Consider the following 23,621-nt stretch of genomic DNA (forward strand, 5'->3'; position numbering starts at 1 on the left):
AGTTAATGTTTAACTTGGATAAAAAGACTTTTTTTTTTCTTTTCAGCAAAATCATACCACGTTTCATTTCTAAATCAACTAAATTCACCACATGCATACAACAACAACAACAACCCAGTGAAATCTCACATCCTGGGGTCTGGGGAGGGTAGAGTGTACGCAGACCTTACTCCTACCAAGGTAGGACGGCTGTTTCCGAAAGACCCTCGGCTCAATAAAAACATAAAAAGAAGTCAGATAAGGTTAAGAGAACCAAAGCGATATGAAATGAAATAATGCAAGCGACACAGATAACACAGGATAATCAAAACACAGGAGATAACAGATAATAACAGAAATTATATTACGATAATGCGACTACTAATAAGAACGGAAAACGAGACTATCTACTAGCCTTCTATCCTAAATTCACCACATGCATCTGATTCCAAAAATTTGAAAGATAGGGAATGACAGAGATCTGGTCATACGCTTTTTCCAGCACCTATAGATTGATAATGTAACTAGCCTTTACATTTAACCCATAAAGTATACTTTGATTGTGATCACGTTATTACTCTCCTCCACCACCAAACATACCCATCATGTCCTTGGTGGAACCCATATGCTTCGTTATGTTCTGCAAACCACCCATGCCACCCATCTGCTTCAACATATGAGGGAGAAGGACTTGGATCATGTTTTGTGCATTCATGTTTCTGGACAGGGAGCTCATATCTCCCTTCTTTGGAATCCTAAGACCCTTCCTCTTGCTGAAAAACTTGGCAAGTCGTTTGTATTCTTCCAACATCTCCATCACCTCATGCACTAGGCGGCCAGATCCCCTAGCTATACGCATGATTCGAGATTCAGTCATAATTTTTGGGTTAGTACTGTCCAATTCTTCGTCAGTTATGGAGTCCATCATTGTCATATACCGTTTAAATTTTGCCTGACTTTCCTTTTCACGACCTTGTGGCATCATCTCTGAACTAAATCCCGGTACAATTGAGAAGACCTGCCCAAGGGGACCCAATTTAAGCATGTTCTGAAATTGCTCGTACATAATCCTCAAGGTAAACTGTCCTTCGGATAGCTTCTGAAGAAGCTCAAGCTGTTGATCCATTGGGACCACATCCTGTATCTTGTTCACCAATCCAGACAAGTCACCCATGCCTAAAAGACGACTGACAAATGGTTTAACATCAAAAACTTCAAACTCGTCCATGTGTTCACCAGTTCCAATAAATATGACCGGACTTTTAGTTGCAGCAACTGCACTTAGGGCGCCACCTCCTTTAGCATGGCCATCCATCTTAGTAATAATCACGGCTCCAACTGCAACACTTTGTCGAAATGCTTGAGCTTGGTCAAAAGCAGCTTGTCCGATACTACTATCCATAACAAATATCACGAGATCCGGTTTCGTTGCTTCAGAAACTTGTCGCAGTTCTTCAAAAAGAGCTGCTTCTTGTTTGTGGCGCCCACTGGTGTCCACAATTATTAGATCACAATTTTCCTTCTTAAATGTTTCCACACCGTCCACAGCTATTTTCACTGGGTCTGATTCTGTACAGCTTCCATAAAAAGGAATTTTGGCTTTAGTTGCATTCTGCTTCAATTGATCGAAAGCGCTAGCTCTGAAGGTATCTGCGCACACTAGAGCCGGCTTCCAACCCTTTTTCTGGTGGTGATAAGCATATTTTGTACATGTTGTAGTCTTTCCAGACCCTTGCAAACCAACAAACATTACAACACTAGGTTTCCCCCTTTTCAGTGTAAATGCAGGCTTCCCAGGATCCAATATCTTGCACAGCTCATTAAACACAGCCTGTTGGATGATCCTACGCTTGTCATGTCCAGCGGCAAGATCCTCAAGATTAACAATCTTCTTGATATTCGTTGTCATATCACGGACAAGTTTGAATTGAACATCGGCCTGAAGAAGAGCACGTGTGATTTCATTGAGGCATTCGTTGAGGACTTTTTCATCAATGATTGTGGCATTGCTCATCTGCTGGAGAGCACGCGAGATGCTCCCCCCTAATTGTGCTAACACCATCTTGATCAAGATCCACAAGAAGAAGACACGGGAATTTTGGAGCAACTTAAGACTTTGTGAATGGCGATTGAATTTAGGTTTACAGATTTGGGAAGGAAAATTTGTTCGATGATTTGTCTTATAAGGGATGAGGATATTTCTTTGGCGACAAGGAAGAAGAGCGCCGCTCTTTGCTGGTGGACCGGGTCAGGAAATCGAACCCTACCCTCGTTTTCGTGGGCCAGAAATAAAAAGGCGGATAAAAAGACTACAATACCACACCAACGTTTTTTTTTTCCGTTTCAATATTGATATTTTTCAAATTTTTTTTTTTTTTTTTTTGGGAAGTCTTTGAAATTTGTTACTTCTTATGAGAAAATTAGCTAAAATTTTGGTTATTTAATCTATCCTTATTAGAACTAGGTAAGAAATCCTAATATATTTTAAACTCAATTAAAAATTTACCCTATATAAAAAAAGGTTTCTACAATTCTATTTAAGTAGTATTTTGGATCATATTTGAGGGAAACATGCGCTTTCTTCTACTTCTTCGTTTCTTGTTTGTCTTTTTATTTTAGTTTTGATTCAAGTGCTTCTTGCATTCATCATCATGTATCTTCCTTCGTGCCTTTCTTTTTCTTTTACTTAATAACTTTTAATATTATATATGAATTACATAATTAAATATTATTTTTCATTAATTCTTATCAGGGTCAGAACTGACAAGAAGAAGACCTTAAGATTTGTGTAGATTGCATTGCTCCACATCAATACTTTGAGAACTTGTGTTGGCATGTTTGCTACTTTCGAAAATCTATGATATAAGTGTAAGATGATTTGTCTATATCAATTGCTCTAATTGTGTAAGTTAGCTAAAAATCAACAATTGATAACTGATTCTCCTCTTTTGATAATTTCTTGTGTTTTTGATGAAATTTTTTGATCGAGAAGTTGGACCAAACAAGCGATTTTCCCGACGAATGAAGTAGATTAAAATTTAATTTTTCGGTATATGAATAATTAGATTAAGTTAGTAAATATTATTTATAAATGGAACTCGAATAAACGTATGTAATATTTGAATAATATTTTCAATCAATATTTAATTTTAAAATTATATCCTATTAGTGTTTGCATTATATGTCTGAGGATTTCTGAATGGCCAATATTTCTTTTCCATTGTTGATCTAGCTAAATATGATCAACATTAATCATTTCAAGAATTTACACTCTTTTTAATTATCTTATAGCCCAAACATATTATTCAATAATATTAATTTAATTTTCTTAATGTATACTCAAGATATAAGTACACGCGCAAAGCGCTAACACTAAAGTTATATTAAAAGCACGTAAAATAGTCATTTATTATTTTCCTGAAATTATTATTTAATTAGTTTACCTTATTAAATTTCTTATTTGAACTAATTTATAATATTTAAGACTTTAAAGTAAACTAAGTTTTTACCTTACATAAATTCTATCCTACTTGGACTATGTAACCTAACTATATCACCTCCCATATTAATTAATTGGGTTAATTTCAAAGACCTCCCCTGAGGTTTAACTTTGTAACACTAATCTCCCTTGTGATTTGAGAAATTACGTTCACTTCCCCTATTTTAATATTTTTGTAACGAAACTAATTTAAACGATATATTGTTCATAAAGTTCCGAAACTACCCTTATCTGCCACTTAAATGTAAACCTCCTCTCTAATTTCTAAAAAAACTAAAAAAATAAAAATAAAGGAATTGATATTTCGTTTTAGTTTATTACGTAGCAACCTGCAGTTCTTGCACATAAAATTTTTGTTATTCATTTTAGCTTTTTCCAATAAAAAATAACAACTAGATATCTAGTTCATGTGTCCTTGCATTGATTTATATGCCTAAACGATGAATCAGTGATGTTCTCGCATTGACTTGTGATTACTCCTTTAACTTCAGCTCATAATTTTAAAATTTTAATTATCATTTAGTAAATGAAAAAATGTAAGTGAACCACAACAAATTCAATAAAAAGTAACTTACGGTCTATAGACCTACTTTAACATTAAATATGGCATGCTATTTTCTTCAATCTTTGCAAAATCCGTCAATAAATCCAATTATCGGGTAAGGTACGTAATTTATTTATTTTCGTCATCGCTTTATGATTATCTGAGGTAAAATTGTTAGAGAATGATATTCTATTAGATATATTCTAACTCCATCCAATTTGTTTAAGAAATATATCTACTTTTTCTTTGAGGAAAAAAATAGGTCACTTACAGCTTTAATTTGCAGAGATGGCATAACAGATAAACATGCCAAGGAATTTAATATTTCGCTTTTATATCAAGTTATCAGTCTTTGAAATACTTTTTATTTTTTTAGAAATTAGAGAGGAGGTTAGTGTTACGAAGCCAAACCTCATGGGAGGTCTCTGAAATTTACCCTAATTAATTTTCTTCGTTGACATCAACTAAAATATTTGTTTTCCTTATTTGAAATATATAAAAGCTCCTACTATTTAGGAAGAAATTTTATGTCGCACGGTAACTATGCATCATTAATGCTCTGAAATAGTGAATTAAAGAAGAGATTTTTTTTATTGGGAAATCTACATGGCATAACTAATTATGGTACATATTTATATTTAGTAGCTATAGTTTAGATTAATTACATCTTATAGCTAAGAGTAGTATGATAAATACAATTAATAGCTACATATATATTTAAAGTAGAATACTCTCTTATTATTATTATTATTATTATTATTATTATTATTATTATATTTTTCTAATCTTACTGCGTCTGCTCCTTCTGCTCTCAGCCGCCGGAGCTCCGGCGAACGAGCTCCGGTCATCTTCTCCGGCGAGCATCCTCCGGGGACGGCTTCTTTCTCTTCTCCCTCACTGACGGCGACGGCTTCTTGTTCGTCCGCTAAATACATATAATGTAAGGTATTAAGACCCACATATATACAAAGAGGGGGTAAAATCATCTGATTCTTTGATGAGACGATAGTGAAATTACATCGGATTCTTTGATGAGACGAAGGTAGTCCCAACTTAGAACAATTTTGTAGAAGCGTAGACTTAAAGATTCTTCATCAAGCTTGTTCTTGTCCACTGCCATCTGAGAAGAAGGGGAATGGTAATTGCCCTTCAAGTGGCTGTGGGTTTAGGGAAATTCGACCAGTAGAAAATTGCAGGGTTTTAGGGGAAGGAAGAAGTGTTTCTTTGAGTGTATTCATTAATTTTTTAGCATACGATCCAGTGTTTGGGGTGTATTTTATTTCTTGTATTCAGTATTTTAGTGTATTTGTTAATTTTTAGTGTAAAAATGTGTTTGGGTGTATTTTTGTTTCTTATATTTTGAAGGATATTTTTTTTATATACAATTAATTTTAAATACAATAAAGTGAATACAGTGTAAAAGTAGCTACAAATGAATACGTTTGAGTCGAATACATTTGACTTGAATACAACTTAGTTAAATAAATCTATCTTGAATACATCAAAATTTGACTTGAATACAACGAAATTTAACTTGAATATACCAAAATCTAACACAGCTGAATTTTGAATACAATCCGAATTTTGAATACAATCTACTGTAGCGCACGAATACAATCTACTGTAGTTACGAAATGTAATCAACTAAAGTGTAGCTATACCTAAAAAATAACCCCCAAAATGTAGTCATTTATGTAAGTTTCCCTTTTTTATTTTATTTTTAAATTCTCAAACTCAGATGCCCGTGTGATTACTATGGTTGAATAGAATAGGGTCACAAATTTTAGCACCCTTGTAAAATCACTATAAAAAATTAGAAATTAGTGACTAACAAATTCTGAATAAAATCTGTCATTGAATTCAATTTTATTCTTTTTCAAATTCATCACATTAGTAAATTTATTTTTCAAATTCACAAAATTATTAAGTATATAGATTTCTTAAATAAGAAAAATTATTAGTGGTGAAAGAAACTAGAAATTAAGCAAATTCGATTGTAGTATAATGTTCAATGTCAAATTGGTAAATTTCAAATTTAAAGTAACAAGGATGAAATAGTATAAAACAAAATATATTTTAAACAAAATTGTCATTATTTTTTTGTTACACTTATTCTAACAAATGAAAACTCTCAATATTCTTCTATATATTAAGTTATTTCACTACTAAATAAATATGAATTATTGACGGAACGTTAAAAGGTAAAATTCATTGCTAATTCTATTTAGCGACGATTAATAACGAATTAAAAAGAAATAGCTACAAGCAATTTAGCAACTGATTAATGATGAAGTTCGTAGCTACGTCCAATTTTTTCTATAATGTTTATTGTCAAATGAGGTATGCGTTTTGATCACGCGTAAAGCGCATACAATAAACTAGTATATATTATAAAGCTAGGCATAGAAAATTCTATGTGACATATCTTTATGGCCTCCATTGACATTTATCTTTTTTCTCCTTTTTTCTCCTTTTTTTTTGTATTTTTCTTTGCTTTTTGTTCCAAATATGCGAAAGAAGTGTGCTGCTTTTTTCCTTCTACTGTATGTACTTAATTGTCCATTCAATTATGGTATTAAATACTCTATATCATCAATATACAACAGTAAAAGCTTAAGAATTTGGAGGAAAGAAATAAGGCTTAGTAACTAAAAGTTAGTAACGGAAAAGATAATGCTTATTGACACATTAAAATCTTTATTACTATTATTATTTTACCTCTTTAATTTAACATCAGTTACAAATCAATATAATCATGATACCTATAAATTATCACCTTCAAACATTTTCTTCCTACATGGTTATCTTTTCTCCATATCCACATCTCACAAACTTAAAACCTTGGCAAATTATATTTGTGGTAGATTTGGTATTGTGTTAATTGTGAATCCTTGCCCCCGTCATCAACAATGTAAAAGAAAAAGCAATGTTGGTTGAATAGGGATTTCACACAAAAAATTGGTGAGTTTCGTTTTTATTTCTCATAGTTTCACAGTTTCACTTTTTGTAACTGATTAATTCTTTTCCTTCTTCCTTTTTAATCTACTTGTGTAATCTTTCTCTCAATTGTCAAAAGTATTGGTGTTTTGAAATGGTAATAGTAAATATTAGGAGAAAGAAGTAGATTTTTTAAACTTTTGTAGTATAAATTTGGAGATGTAGATTTTGAAATTGGGCGTTATTAGAATGAAAAATCAAAAGCGAAGAACATACAAAAGCTTAAAAGCCATAACAAAAAGAGGTATAGAGAGATGCTACAGAAACCTATTTCCTATGTATTTTTACGGACTAAATATATATATTATAACAACAACATACCCAGTGAAAATCCCACAAAGTGGGGTCTGGTAACATAGGTGGCATGGTAACATATAATATATATCATGTATCAAATTGCGAATAAAGGTTGGATACGTATATGTTACTTATGAAATAGATATAGGTAAGCATCTCTCTTGAGTCATATCTTTTTCTTCCTTTTTTTAATTTACTTTTCTCTATATATTTTTTTAATTTGTCTTATTTTAAAATTTTTACCTTCATAATATAATCACTTCTCTCCATAACTTCTACACTTAATAGTGTCCATAAATCTTATTTCTTAAATCTCCATAATTTTTATATTTAATATTATTCTTAATTTTCATGCATTTTATCTTCATAACCCTCAAATTTTAATATGTAAGTTATGGTTGGCGTTCTTTCATTTATGCCTATACAATAATTTAGAGAGTTGAGTTTGTCTTTTTTATTTTTGGATACAGATATTATATTTCATAATCCAGGATCAGAAGTTAAGAGAGACATATCAAGATGACATCTAAATTATGAAGGATGGTGATGTCAAGTTGTTTATGCAGCGGCAGCCAATGAGAAATTTGAAGTGGTCAAGGTGGAGAAAAAACGTAAAAGAAATTAATTCAGTTTTTTATGGATGAAATGTTTCTTCCTCTTCGCTTTTAGGAGTGATATCCTCAAAACAAAATATTACATTATTTTTTATATATTAAAATTCATTAGTGATTGACATTAATGATTTCATTGAATTTGGATAGTTGGCTGGATTATACAATATCAATTGATTATAATGTAGTATTACTCCTAAAAGTTTATTTAGACCAAGAGCATTCATAATAAGGAATTAAGAATGTCAATATGGTGTAATACAGAATAAAAAATATGCTTAAAATTTTATAGTACTCTATAATTAATCCGATAAGTTCCTCATGTTATTAATATTTGATAGAACTGACACTTCTAGCATGACAAAGTAAATATGAAAGAAAATCTAATCAAAAACCAAAAGTTAGAGGCGATATTTGAGATAGATGTAAGCGGAACGTCATACGTAATAACAAATGATAAAGCAGTGAAAAGTTAAAGTCAATTAACAACAATAACATGTGACAAGAAGTATCGAACAAAGAGAAGACAAAAAAAGATAGAGGAACTCACAGAGGAATTTAAAAAAACAAAAAAAACGAGAAAGAATGTATATCTTGACTTGCGAGAAAGAATGTATATCTTGACTTGCATTAATTACAAAAAATACTCTCAAGATTTAAGTAAATAGTCAAACTTTTGATCATGCTAATTGTTATATTCATGCATTGATCAATGATTGTGGTGTAGTGACTGGTACTAATACATTCTTAATCAAGGTCTTGAGTTCGAACCCCTTTGGGTATGGAGTCACCATTGTTAGGGAGTGCGGGATAGGCTAATCACCAGACTGCTCTGGAATAGGTTAATCGCTGGAGACAAGAACGAGTGAATCTAGTTTCGAGAGCATGCCTTACTCTAATAGGGGTTGCCCATTGTGGGACTACCCGGTACGAATCTGGATTAGTCAGGCCCCAATGAGGGTACCGAATACCGGATGGGAAACCAAAATTAAAAAAAAAAGACTAAACGTATTGAAAATCCTTTGGTTTACTTCTTATATCTCTCTCTTTTTTCTTTACAAAGAGGAAATGAAATAAAAATATTGGGTATAAGTTTAAAGGGACAATTTTAGTATGAATTTGAAGCTCCCATAAATTGTTTGTTAATACAATTCTCTCACCGATCGTCAATGCATTAAAAATTATATAATTAAGAAGGGATAATTAATCAAATCTGTATCTTTCAAAGATATTAACTAATGAGAGATAATTGCAATGCGTTATTTGCACAGTTTTATTATATACCAGAAAATTAGTCCGCGCTTCGCCCGGTCGTGAATGATTTCATTGATTTTGCGACTGATCCTTTTTCAATATTTGAATATTAAAAATAACAAAAAACAAATTCATGTAAAATTTATAAATGATGAGAATATTCTAACTAAAAATTAATGTTGAAAATAATGAAAGGCAGATTCTCGTGAAAATTAGAAATGTTGAGATAATCCAACATAAAATTAAAATATTTAGCATAGTCACATAGTCAAGTACCTTCAATGAATGATATAAAATATTAGTCTTCAGTTTCTTAATCTTCTATATTTTCTGTGATTGTAACATTTGTCCTTGTTATATATTTCTGTTATTATTTTTTGTCTCCTGTACTTCGATTATTGTATTAGTTTGTTGTAGTTACTATCACTTTTCTTCATAATGCTTATCTATAATATTTTGCTATGGCTGCTTTGCTTTCATTGATTCTTGAGTACTTTTTTTGTCAATCTTTCTCTTGAGCAAAGGGTCTTTCGATCTACCTCCCTAGGTAGGGATAAGGTCTGCGCACACTCTATTCTTTTCAGATCCACTTGTGAAATCACACTGAATATATTATTATTGTTGTATATGTATATGATTATGAAAAGAAAAGCTAATCTGGATTAAAGCATTACTCTAATTTGTAGTTGTACAATAGTAGAATACTCGAGTAGCTTATATGTAACGATTGTCTTGCCCAACTAATTCATAATAAACAATCATCTCGCTTTATTGTGCACAACAAACTTGGTCATTAGGAAGATAGTGTCAAGTCTTCTTTTCAAAATTACATCAATGTCTGAGACACATGAAATCTGAAGCCTACTAAATAAACATATTCAATGGAAGCTTAAAAAACAGTTGTGTAGAATAATACCTTTGCATAGCCTCTTCACTATTTTCTTTAAAATCTTCTTGTTCGGTAGAGAAAATAAATATGGAAAAAACACCAGTCAAATCCTCAATTTTTATCCTCTGATTTCTTCTGCGAAATTCTCATGCTTCTGCAAAATCAAGAATTTTAAAAAGGGATGCTTTCTTTTCTTAATTAGTTCCTCTTATCAAATCCTATATTAAAAAAACTGAAGAGAAAAAAAATAATGGAGGGACATCATACATGCACATCATAGGATATTGAAAATACTCAGAATCATACCCAAAAAGGAAAGAGCTGTTAAAAATCGAAACATAAATTAATAATTGGCTTAATAAAGAGCAAAAAAAATTAAACTCTATATGTCCTTTATTTTCACAATTTGACTGCAGGATGCTTTCTCAGGTTTTTTTAATGATTTCTCAAATGGTCATAACCTCCCTTGATATAACTATGGCAAAAACTCATAGAATCAGTTTATGTTTATATTTTTTGGCCCCGTATCATCCATGCTTCCCCTTGCTATTGCGCTTCTTTTTTCTTGAGAAAGTAAATTCATATACAATCCTAACACTTACTTATACTTTCTTTTTCTTGGTTTGTCGTTTCTTTTATTCTTAGCCTGACATGATTAATCTCATTTAAATTTTAGAGTTCTCTGTTATTCCGATGTATCAATTTTGTGTTGAACACCTAACTAAAAGTCTAGATCAATATATAGATGTTATCGCTTCCATCTCTAATTTGTCTGTGAATACTTAACTAAAAGTCTTTGGATCAATATATAGATGTTACATCTCTAATTTGACAAATTAAAATCAGCTTTATCAGTTTGTAATTAAATAAACCATTCATCTCTCATTATATGTGTGCTTCAACAAAGTGAAAAAAATAAGTGAACCTTTTGACAAATGAGATCGATGAATCTATTAACCGCCAAAGCTCTCACATTCTAGTGATCAATAAAAGGGATAACTGAGGAAAATTTTAACATTTTTCTTAGCAGCAGTTCATGCAAAGTAATGAGCTAGCATAGTCTCAGTGGTAGCAAACTTGATGCAGTACAGTCAGATCTCTCTATAACGGCACGCGCATATAACAACAATTCTCTATAACAGCTAAGATTTTTCGGAACCGATTTTTTATGTTATATTTTACTTCTGTATAACAGCATTTCACCTATAACAGCAACAACCAACTTTATAGTAGTACATTCTTTGTAAAATTACCCCCCATACAACAGCTATATTCTTTTTTTGGTAATATAATAATTAACCATCTTTATAAAAATAGAATATCTATGATTACCAATAATAAGAGTAGAAATTTTGACCAAATATTTGATCATTTAATACACTATTTATGACAAAAAAATATCATATGAATATATATATTTTCATCATTAAACGATTCTCCTCCGTTATACAAAGTGAGATTAAGCTTAGAATTTGACAATTAAAAATGAAAATTTGATTTTATGCATTTTTTTTGCCTATAACAGCAAAGTATTATTTAAATGTAATGTTGTTATAGGTGTATAACAGTCATTCTCTATAACAGCTGAAAAATTTCGGACTCAACCAGCTATTATAGAGAGGTTTGACTGTATATGCTTATTTGGAAGGGGCAAGAGTTAAAACAGGCCTTTCAATAAGTACCTTTGTAAATGTTCGTTAGTGTTTTTTTTTTCCCATAAATGATTTGATATGAATGTGTCCTCCAAGTGTGGGAACATTGTTTCAATTCCAACGGCATCCGAGGAATCTCAACAATTGATGGGAAAAACTCCGCAATCTCCCTAATTACAGCAGTCGTTTTCGGTGCGTCTCTCCTGTGCCCTTTCTAATGCCTCTTTCCGGTGCCGTTTCCAATGCTATTCCGCCTTTACTACAACATGGGTGATACCGCTCTTGATGCAAACATGGAAGTTAATTATCAGTTTGTAAATAAACAAACCATTCATCTCTCATATTTGAAGACGAATATATGATGGTGTTTGACAACTTCTTGTTTAAGTGTTGGGATCATCTTGAGAAGGGAACTCACAAATGGAACAAGTCTTTTCAATATTGGAAGTAATGGGTAGTGGAAATGGATGGCGATGAAAGCAATGCAGTAATGACATTCCATTGTGAAAACCAAGTGGGTATTAGGTGGGATTAATTCGGTAATAACTAACTAAGAGGAGGCAATGTTTTAAAATTTGGACACAAATATTCCAAACGGATACATCATTTAACTTTTATTACTAATTAATTGATACATTAAATTAAAATATAGAATAAAGGCAAAAAAAAAAAAAAAAGGGAAGGCGACGTTTAAAAATCTGGACACAAGTCACACAACTACTCCAAATGGATACATCGTTTAACTTTTTTTACTAATTAATTAATTGATACTTTAAAGCATAGAATAAAGGCAAAAAATTGAGAATAAAGATAAATAGAATTTCTAGCCTAACAGAATGCCACATCACCCGGCCGTTGTCCTGCAATTATATATATATATATATATATATATATATATAAGATTTATGAGCATAATTTAAATAGCAACGAAATATCCTTCGAGAACTTTACAAAACTACAAAAAGGTTGGCAATTCTTTATTTCATTTCAATTTACTTTTGTGTTTTATTTCTTCATGTGTTTTGTTTCCTTAATTTTTTTTCTTTGCAAATATTATTATCTGTTATTTTTAGAACTACAAAAGTTGTCTCTTCTATACTGGCAAAATTTATAAACGAAATAAGAAACCGCGCGAAGCGCGGATTAATTACCTTGTTATATCAAAAACGAAAAAACGTTCTAATTGCATTAATTTATATCTCCAGATATGCTCCTCCGATAAAAGGAACATACAGGATGTGGTCATGTGGATGTATATAGTGGACTGTTTTTGCCAATGTGTAACGTGATATCTTGAGGAGGACTTATTTTAAAATTTGTTCAATATACGTTTTTTTTCACTCTGGGCACATTTTCAATTCCCGTCTAAATAAGGGCACAAATGTTCTCATATATGCGGTCACTGAGAATTTAAATGGTTGGAATCCTCCTATTCTAGCACAACACGGGAGACGGGTTTAGAGAACATCAGAATTTCAAACTCTAGAGTGAACCAATGATCTGTAATTTGCTCTTAATTTCGTTTTCTGACCCAAAATTATTTTTTCACCTTATCTTATTTTTGCTTCGTCACTGCTACTATTAATTGCTTAGTGTTCATTAATGATCTTCTTTTCTTCTAATTGACCAGAACAATTTTTAAATATTAGAAAATTGTATCTTGTACTAGTTTTCAAGGCAATTCTGGAAGACAAAAGTGGAGTAAGTGACACGAAGCAGAAGTGACCAGAAGTCACTAGAAGCTCTAGACACGTCTAGAAAAGTTGACACGACATCTGGCACAAACAAATACAAACAGTGTCGGACGTGACAAGTTCTTAGTTGCTTATATAACATTCCCAAAATACATACGATTGTTAAAAAGTTTTAATCTTGCATATACATAAAGCTCAAAAATGCAAACAAGATTCGCAGTATCTTCAGCTACAAAACTTCATCGACTTCTATTTGCACAATCTCATAAGAGTGCTGAGTACTTTCCATACAGATTTTCCTCATCTACAGGTCGAACAGCTGATCCTGCCGTCCATTCTGGACCTCTTGAAGTAAGTAACTTACCTAGCAAAATTCACTGTATAAACTATGCACGTATTGAAGTTCTGATGGAATCTGACAATCAAAACAGGTTAACTTAATAAAAAGATGGGTTATGATTCAAATCGTCCAAAGTTTACTTAGGTCATTATTGCAAGTTATAACTAAATCCACGCAACAGGACTCTGTAATTTTGTAAATTTTTTATTTTGTTTTTCGAGGAAAAAATGTGTGAATGGGAATATTTTCTTAAATTACTAGTGCAAGTTTATTCAAATTTACATGACTTCTGATAAATCAAATTTGACATATTAAGTTGGGGTTACTCTATCTTGACCTATTTTGAACAAATAGTTTGATTGGTCATTTCGATTCAATTGGTTGGATTAAGTTAACAAACATGTTATAACCCATGACGTTCAAACTTGAACAGGTTAGATGGTTTTTTATAGATGAGATAACTCTGTCACATCTAATTGTAGTGTCCACAATTTATTTGAAATAATAAGTTACTAGTATGTTGTATTTTCAGGGAGATGACTTAGAAGAATCAGTGAAGTTTGCAGAAAACGAAAGGAAACAACCCAATATCAAGCCTAGTAAAGACAATGAAGCGTTTACACCACCCAAATCACCAATCGGCTCATCTCAAAAGATCGAAAGCACCGGCGTAAACCAACCTATAGACCCTTTGACACAACAAAAGCGACAGTACTCTAATACTATCACTACCAATAATAAAGAATCATTTAAAGACGTCAACTGCATTGGATTGGATGGCATACCATGGCCCGACGAAGAGAGAGACGGGAGAGCGCAATTAGAAGATGATAGGGAGTATTTTAAGCACCATAAGCCATCTCCATTGGCGGAAATGGAGATGGCTGATACGAGGAAACCGATTACGAGGGCGACCGATGCGCCACCTGGCGCTGGCATTGCGTTTTATCCAGCACCAGATGGTGGTGTTACGGTGTGGAGGCCGGAGCAATTGGCTACTGCTGAAGAGACCCTTATGAGAGCTGTGGAGATATGGAAAGAGAATGCTATGAGAGGTGACCCTGATTCGCCTCAAGGTAGGATTCTTAGACAGCTTCGTGGCGAAAACTGGTGATCCATCTTAGGGTCTTTGGTTTATAGTTGTTGATGTTGTTTTTCTTTTGTAAGAAACAGACACCATGACCCTGTTTGTAAATGGTAATGTCACGATGTCTTCGTTTAACTTCAAGGAAAGGTTTCTGTTGATTTTGAGGAAGAGACACCATCGCTTAATAATACTATACAGCATTTACTTCGAAGTCAGTGGTTTTCTTTTGTTTCATGCCCGCTTGAGTTGATTGTGATATGTAGGTTACATCTACTTTGCGTATAGTTTTGAGTTCCTTTTTGTTTCGTTGTATGCTCTGTTTAAATGTTGTGTTACAGAGTATTTGTTCTCAAGCATCCTACTTTTAGAGGTTTTTCGGCCATCTCCAATATTATACTATTAGTAAGATATAGTCTTCAACATACACAAATAATTTGTGGAATATTTGCCTTCAGTCGCCCTGTCCCTGTCAAAACAAAGTAGGAAAAAGCAACGCCAACTATTTTCTAAAACCTTAAAAACGATTGACAATAGATGTATAATTGGTTTTCAAGGTATATATAATTGAAGTTAACGGGTTCCAACAGGGTATGGTGAGGGTGACCCCTCTCCCTTCCATGCGGGTCCAGACTCCGGCTATAAGTAAGAACTTGAACAGATAATATACTTGGAGCATCGTCTAAAACGAAGGAGCTTCATTTGGTTAAGGTTAATAGTATATATGCGTTTAGATGCCCAACTAACAATCATATATTTAAACTTCTTGTCACTGTGGCACTGTGGTTCATCTTGTAACTTCAAAGAGTTGGTGTTGGTGATTTGCTAACTACTAAGCTAGTGTAAAGCAAATATGGCACCTAATTACTTGCTGGAAATCTCCTATCCGGCCCCAGTGCCAGTCTCCCTTACAAATGCCCCATATTAACATGAATTTTGTGTTCCATGTATTGACAATGTATAAAGTATTTACACAATAAAGTCACTTATACAGTAGTTAACGAGGTAAATCTCTATTATAAGAATTACTATAACCTGATAAAAATGGTACCTAAAGCTGGAAAAAGACCTTTACGTTATCACTATATATAGATAACTTAAATCCTACTCTTTAAAAACTGCAATGGCCATTATTTTTGTCATATAGAGAAGTGGTGGCCTAGAAGATAAAACTCTAGAATGGTGCGGTCATCAATACACCTGCACTCCTCCATCTATCAACCCCACACCCATTGTTTTCATTATCTATCTCACCCTTTTTTAGCCCCTCAATATTATCTCTTTCCAATCTTTCTCCTCTACTTTCCACGCAACTCTTTTCTTTTGTAGTGCCATGAACAACTTTGCCTTTACTTCTTGCTCTTAACTTGTACATTAAGTTCATTTCCCTAGTATCATATTATCTTCTCAACATGGGGGCTCCCTTGCATTCTCAATTTCTAGTTTTCAGCAGTCTCATTTTGCTTCTTTTTTCATTCAATGTCCAATTAACTCTTGCCATGTCGACAATCACAGCTATGGCCAAAGATCAAATATCATGCACAATGTGCTCCTCATGTGACAACCCATGTCAGCCCATTTTATCACCACCACCACCATCACCTCCGCCGCCTTCTCCACCTCCACCTGCATCATCAGGTTATAATTGTCCACCACCACCATCACCGCCAAGCTCCTGCACGGAAGGCTGCTCACTCCCTCCACCTTCACAGCCTACTTTTCCACCGCCTAATAATGGCGGTGGCAGTGGTGGTGGCGGTGATAGTAATTACTACTATCCTCCGATGGACCCTTCTTTATACTCAGCCCCTCCACCTCCAAACCCCATTGTACCGTATTTCCCTTTCTATTATTACAACCCTCCTCCATCTAATACAGCTATATCCAAATCAGTTCAATTCAAGAACCATCATCCTTTAATCATTCTTTCCGTGGTCATTTTCTTGTTTCTTTGACCATAAACAAGTACTATTATATAGCATTAAACTTAACTGGTGTATACTTGTATAACATTTGTATTTGTTTTGTAATTCCTTTTTATCCAATCAGAATATGTATTTCAGGTTTATAATAGACAATGTTCAGGCAGCAAGAAGAAGGCCATGAGATACTCGGATACAGAGGAGGAACAAGAGGTGGTGGACAAATAATTAACTGGCCCATCAAATTGCCACACAAATTTAAGAATGTGTGATTATATGATCCTACATGATAGGAGGAACAGTCTCCCAGTTTTCTTTTGCACATGTGGTTGGAGAATAATATGGCTCTAACTCTAAGTACTCTTACTCATGAGTCAAATTCTTAATTTCTTGTTACACATGTTTGTTGATAGTACTACAATTTTTCTTATCGTAACATGTACTTTTCCTACTCTCTAAGATTTCTGATTATCCTAATTATATACGTGTTTTAAGATGTTCAATTAAAAGTATTTCATTTCTTCTGCCAACGTATATACGCAAATTTAGCATTTCGAGTGAGTTAGTATATGGTCCAAGTATGCGCGTATATATAGTTCAAGTCGAATTCAATATTGTGTCATTATCAATCGGCCATGTTTGTTAATTGGCGCGCGGATTTTGTTCATATAAAGGAAGAAATGAAGTGCTAGATGTTATGACAGTGGTACGAGAGTTACCGATGTGGTTGAGGAAGCTTAAGAAATAAGAATCATGTGGTGCACAGTAAACTTTTCTTGGGACAGCGTGGAGGGCCTATAGAGATTCGCGTTTGGTTTTTGTATGTGTGCGACGTTTCACTTTCATATGCCATAAGACTTATGACCTCTTCTTATTTTTTTCCTTTTTCTGCATATGAAAGATGACTCGTGATTCGCATTTTCTGAAATTGAGGAATGGGCTCGTAATTCGTGTTCTCCTCTATTATCCATGCATATTTCTGAAATTGAGGAATGGGCTCATAACCGGGCTTTAGTTTACTAAGTGGTTCGAAAAATATAAAAATGTAATCACATACGAAGAAGTCAAAGGGTTCAACGTCTAACATATATAAAAAATAATAATTTTGACCTTATATATATAGGTGTAATTTTTCACCGAAGAGGTTTCGGATGAACCCCCTTGGCCCAACTTAGCTCCGCTCCTGAAAATAGGTACATCTTATTCAAACAAGGGATCACGACTATGAAACACTCACCAAAGAATGACTTAGCAAGGAGAATAGATATAACTTGGCAAGAAGATGGCCTCGTAAATTGGTGTACCTCATATGTTACGTTATTGTTAGGTGTGTGGGAACGAAATTCGATATTGGTAGCTGAAAAGAAAAAAAAACTACTTATAAGGTGTCAGATACTGTTAATTGTGTGAGACCTTGTGGAAAAAACTGTGCGGTCTTAACCAAATAACTATGGTATTCTCCTATCTTCAGGAATGTCAAAATTGAATTTGTTGGTCCTTGCCAATGTAATACTCCCTTCGTTTCAATTTATGTGAACCCATTTGACTGGGCACGGAGTTTAAGAAAATAGAGAATGATGCTTCGCCTCATCCGTGCTCCTTGGAAACACTTTAAAACTTGTGGTGTAAAATGGATCACATATATTTTGTATGACTATAAATCTTTGCATAAAGGTAAACTAAATTTCTGAAATATCGTTGGAATCCGATACTTGTCCTGCATGTGGTCAACTTTAGTCAGGGACCCGACTAATGTGTGAAATGTTGAAACTCAAAGAAATTCATATGGCTGCATAAGTGGTGGTGAGCATGTGACTTAATTCGAGATAACTCATGAAACTTCATTTTGTAAGCGTATAAATGGGTAATACTCTATTTTAGAGTAGAGTTGATTCTTATTAACATGCACCATGCAGGAAGCAGCTCCCTTCCAGTACAGGGAGTGTCCAGTTTGTCCAGTTGGGGACTGATTTGCTGACATCTGGACACTTACTAAGGGTCAGCAATTGTTTAACCAAAACAGCCACTTAAACCACGGTTAAACTAAAGTACCATCTATACTTTATTGTTTCCTTATTGACGGGATAGAATCTTGCTCCATTTTGGTCTCTGTTTTTCTTTATCCGACGACAAAAATCGGAAATGTCTCGTTTCATTTTTTTTTTCATTTTCATTTTCTTTCTTTAAGTTCCATTATCTTCACTGTCCAAGTCTCCAAAAATTGATTAAGTTCCACCTCAAATCAGAGTCTTTTCAAATTAAATACTCCATCATCTTCATATTGTTATAGCAACTCTTCCAGGATTCCCTCATATATATATTTCTTCAATATTCTAGTTCAGAATTTCATATAGGACTTCGTAGAGGTGTTCGTTAATCTGAGACGAAAAGTTCTATAGTACGTATGTTCGCAATGGTTAGATTCCCAATTTTTTCCCAATTAAGAAAAATCGAACAGATTAAAATTGAGTCGAAGAGACTGATACTGCAATCGTTGATATTAGGCAATATACATAGCAAACCAGCAAGAGAAATCTTTCTTCCCTTCGTTACTGTTCCTCTCCCAGAATTTCTATGCAGGAACTGCATGAAATCTTGAAAACAAAATGTTATCTTTTCCACTAATTGTTGTAAAATTCCAATTGAAAAGTAACACTTGAACTAAGCATTTACTGATTGCCATGAGAACGACAAAAACAAAGGAAATCCCATAATAAGTCAATGTATAAGCAAACATGGATTTCATAATCTAAAAAAGAGACCTGCAGTTCTCTAAGTAAAGTATGGCAAGAGAAAGGAGCAAGATCAATTCTTTCCTTAAAATAAACATTTTATAACTATATAGAAGAGCCACTTGGCTCACTAGGACTCCTTACTGTGGATCCCCCACATCCGTTCTGAAGGGCTGCTGGAAAGAGGAACAGAAAGAAGAAAAGGAGTAGTGTTGTCCCGAGGGTCGTCTGTTGTTTTTGTTTTAGAGTCTGTTGTCGTCTGGTTATGTTTTCCATATTTTGTCAGAATAAAGGACTTAGATGTCCCATTTGTGTCTTTTGAATTTGTAACATCTATGTGCAAATTCTGAACTAGTCCGGCATTTTGGTGTTCCACCATAAGCCCTATGAGTCTGCATTTTGAATTATTGCTCGTTGCTGTTCTCTGGTCCGTCGTCATTTCTAATAAAAGTTTGTTTGTTGTGTGTAAAAAAATTAAAAAAAAAAAAAAAAAAAAAAAGAGCCACTTGGCCCAACTTTTTCGTGGTCCGTTCCAATAAAAAAAAAAGTGTTGCCCCATACTTTTCAACAACCAATATTTATAAGAAAAAAAAAATGCAACTCACCATCTCCAAACTCACGAAAAAAAAAATAGATTTCATATTAACAATATAATATATAGAAGAGCCACTTGGCCCAACTTTTTCGTCGTCCGTTCCAATAAAAAAAAAGTGTTGCCTCATACTTTTCACCAACCAATATTTATAAAAAATAAAAAAAAAAATGTGGACTCCATACTAAAAACCAACCAATATTAAAAAAAAAAAAAAAAAAAAAAGTGGAACGCACCATCTCCAAACTCACGGGAAAAAAAAAGCGGATTCCATATTAACAAAATCAAGCAATATTAAAAAAAATGAATCTCATATTAAAAAAATAAACAATGTAAAAAAAAATGCATCCCATATTAAAAAATCAAACAATATTCATGTAATTTCCAAAGTATCTCATTAAATCAATAATGATGGATTCATTGTCACATGCGTATCGACCCATTAGTGGGAGCAAATGAAATTATTGTAAAGCAACATACTTAAAATATTTATATATTAAAATAAAATAGAATTTAATTACTTTTCCATTTATTCCTTACTCTAATAAATGTGAAAAAAGATTAATGTTGTAAAATAAAAAATAATATTAAATGGAGATCAAATAATAAATAAGGTAAATTAGTCAATTATAATTCTAATTGACATTTTCTTAAAAAAAACATGCAAAAGACAACATGACAAGTAAAATGAGCTAAACCAAGAATATTCACCAAAAATTAAAAAATAATAGGTCTTCGTTTAAATAGAAAGTCAAATCTCTACTTTGTTTCATTTTAAACATGTAAAATTAATATAATAATTTGAATTAAAATTATCCAAATCAAAATTTGATAAAAAATAATAGGTATTGTTTAGGTCCAATCTACATACATTAACAATAGAATATTTTACACCTTTAAATTAATCGAATCAAAATTCAAAGTATCAACTGATGCTTAAATATTGCTATTGTTTTATCTCAAAGAGAGAAAAATAGTTTCCTTTTAAATAAGTCTTCTCTTTTAAAAAGTATTAATAAATTTTTGCCAACTTTGTATTCGTAGCAAATACTAATATAATAAAATTTTGGATAGGGAGCACAAACTACAATGTTATATTAATCATGTTTTGAACATAATATATGTATTACTTTATTACTATATAGAAGAGCCGGTTTATAGAGGCAAGATCGTCGTCCGTGTTCGGTCCCACTTTTTTATTTAAGGGCAAAAAAATCCTTTGTGGCCCCACCCATTTTTTTATTTAAGGGCAAAAAAATGACATTTTATACTTTATATTACCAACTCTTCAAAAAAGTAGATAGAAATACTTTATTATATTTATATTTTTCTACTATATAGAAGCATCGGTTTACCCATGCTTCGTCATCAGTCACTCTTAAAAAATAAAGGTGGACCCCATACTTAAAACGCCAAGCAATATTTTTTTTTAAAAAAAGCGGACCCCACCCTCTCCAAACTCATGAAAAAAAAAGTGAAACCCATATTAAAAAAAAAAAAAAAAAAAAAAAGCAATGTAAAAAAAAAAACGTGCACCCCATTTATTAAAAAATCAAATAATATTCATATAATTCCCAAAGTATCCCCATCAAGTCAATAATAGTGGATTCATTGCCATGTTAACCCATTAGTGGAAGCAAATGAAATTATTGCACAGCAAAAAACATGGACCCCATATTATTACTTTTCTTCAAAATATTTAATTGTTATATTTGTTATTCCGCCATGTCATTTATTTGTTATGTTTACTCAAATAAATATACTTAAAATATTTATATTTTAAAATAAGATAGAATTTTAATTATTTTTTTATTTTTATTCTTACTCTAATAAATGTGAAAAGAGATTAATATCAAATGAAGATCAAATAATGAATAAGGTAAATTAGTCAAATTATAATTCTAATTCACGTTTCCTTAAAAAAACATGCAAAAACAACATAACAAGTAAAATGAACTAAACCGAGAATATTTAACAAAAATTAAAAAATAGCATTTCTTCGTTTAAATAGAAAATCAATTTCTACTTTGTTTTGTTTTTAACATATAAAATTAATTTAATAATTAGAATTAGAATTATCCAAATCAAAATTTGATAAAAAATAATAAGTATTTTACACCTTTAAATTAATCAAATTAAAATTGAAAATATCAACTGATGCTTAAATATTGCTATTGTTTTATCTCAAAGAGAGAAAAATAGTTTTCTTTTAAACATATCTTCTCTTTTAAAAAGTATTAATAAATTTTCGTAGCAAACACGAATATAATAAAATTTTAAATACAAAGCACAAACTACAATGTTATATTAATCGTATTTTGAACATATATATATATATATATATATTATCACTATCTAAACACAACTAGATATACATAAATACACTATGATTCAAAGTGTTTGACCCATGCGCAGTATGGGCATAGGCCATCTAGTCAATTAGAAGAAATCAACAAGTAAACAGATAAGGAAATCAAGTACAGTCACAAAAGCATACTTTAAGTATAAGTTCAGAATGAGTATATCAAACGCCAAGTAAGCATTCATGAGTAAATGAATGAATTTAATGCAATGCAGTGCCACACAGGCCAACTCTCCACTATCGTACACACATACTAAGGGTTATGCCTCAAAGTCATGAACCATGGGGGACTCGCGAAGTCCATGTACCAAATGCCACACAGGCTATCATTCTTACCAATTGCCACACAGGCTATCATTCTTTTCAATTGCCACGCAGGCTATCATTCTTATCAATTGCCACACAGACTATCATTCTTATCAATTGCCACACATGCTATCATTTTTTTCAATTGCCACACAGGCTATCACCACTTTCTCACCATCGTAACTAATCATGTATGTAAATGGATGGTATGTCAATGCATGGAATCAAATATCAACAACATCGCAAAATCATGAAACCAATAGATGCATGTCATGAATGCTGACACAACTCAAGTCGTTAATATAAACCTCCCAGTTTCATGAGATAAGTGAGATATCAAGTGATAAGGTAAATCGATCAACAATCACAACATATTAGCAAACATGGCGACAAGCCCACATAATACATCCAAACCAAGCCAGCGGATTTATCACCACAACCATACCCGAAGGCCTGTCATTTTTTCCTCGTCAATATTTACCATCTACATACGATTCTCCAATCGAAGTCTAACAAGGGTAAGTCATAACCTACCTCGAAGGCTGAGCGGGAGTCACGAACAATCAAGCTAACGCCTCCCCCTTGCAGAGAGCTTCAGAACGATAAAAGTCTATCAAATAAGTACTCTACGTTAGTATACGAATCTAAGGATACCCATATTGCTATACTTCTAATTTGAACTCTAAATTGACCTTAAAAGTGACCCGGGCACACAAGGGCAAAACTGAAATTTTAATTGAAAAATGGTTTACCCAAAGCCTTACTAGTCTAAATCCAAAAAACCCCATTTAAAAAGCCATCAAATTGATCTTTAATTTCAAGAAAAATCCTCTCTTAGGATTTAGGGCTAAAATCCTCAATTTCACA

General features: G+C 32.7%; 3 protein-coding genes across 3 annotated transcripts; 2 read left to right on the forward strand and 1 right to left on the reverse strand.

Moving 5' to 3' along the window:
* Positions 1 to 388: 388 nt before the first annotated feature.
* LOC132610329 (signal recognition particle subunit SRP54 1-like) lies at positions 389 to 2,093 on the reverse strand. Its single transcript, XM_060324630.1, has one exon. The coding sequence runs from the start codon at positions 2,039 to 2,041 to the stop codon at positions 554 to 556; it is 1,488 nt and encodes a 495-aa protein (XP_060180613.1). The 5' UTR covers positions 2,042 to 2,093; the 3' UTR covers positions 389 to 553.
* An 11,471-nt stretch (positions 2,094 to 13,564) lies between these two features.
* On the forward strand, positions 13,565 to 15,054 carry LOC132609394 (uncharacterized). The gene is made up of 2 exons (XM_060323367.1): positions 13,565 to 13,767; positions 14,289 to 15,054. The coding sequence occupies exons 1-2, from the start codon at positions 13,618 to 13,620 to the stop codon at positions 14,868 to 14,870; spliced, it is 732 nt and encodes a 243-aa protein (XP_060179350.1). The 5' UTR covers positions 13,565 to 13,617; the 3' UTR covers positions 14,871 to 15,054.
* A 962-nt stretch (positions 15,055 to 16,016) lies between these two features.
* LOC132609395 (extensin-2-like) lies at positions 16,017 to 17,242 on the forward strand. The gene has a single exon (XM_060323368.1). The coding sequence runs from the start codon at positions 16,253 to 16,255 to the stop codon at positions 16,793 to 16,795; it is 543 nt and encodes a 180-aa protein (XP_060179351.1). The 5' UTR covers positions 16,017 to 16,252; the 3' UTR covers positions 16,796 to 17,242.
* Positions 17,243 to 23,621: the final 6,379 nt, after the last annotated feature.

This window comes from Lycium barbarum, chromosome 9, assembly GCF_019175385.1.
Source record: "Lycium barbarum isolate Lr01 chromosome 9, ASM1917538v2, whole genome shotgun sequence".
NCBI lineage: Eukaryota > Viridiplantae > Streptophyta > Magnoliopsida > Solanales > Solanaceae > Lycium > Lycium barbarum.

Bases quoted from the DNA above. Each gene is read 5' to 3' on its own strand.
- LOC132610329 (XM_060324630.1), bottom strand. From the start codon at position 2,041: ATGGTGTTAGCACAATTAGGGGGGAGCATCTCGCGTGCTCTCCAGCAG.
- LOC132609394 (XM_060323367.1), top strand. From the start codon at position 13,618: ATGCAAACAAGATTCGCAGTATCTTCAGCTACAAAACTTCATCGACTT. The intron at 13,768-14,288 runs GTAAGTAACTTA...TTGTATTTTCAG, and splicing joins TCCATTCTGGACCTCTTGAA to GGAGATGACTTAGAAGAATC.
- LOC132609395 (XM_060323368.1), top strand. From the start codon at position 16,253: ATGGGGGCTCCCTTGCATTCTCAATTTCTAGTTTTCAGCAGTCTCATT.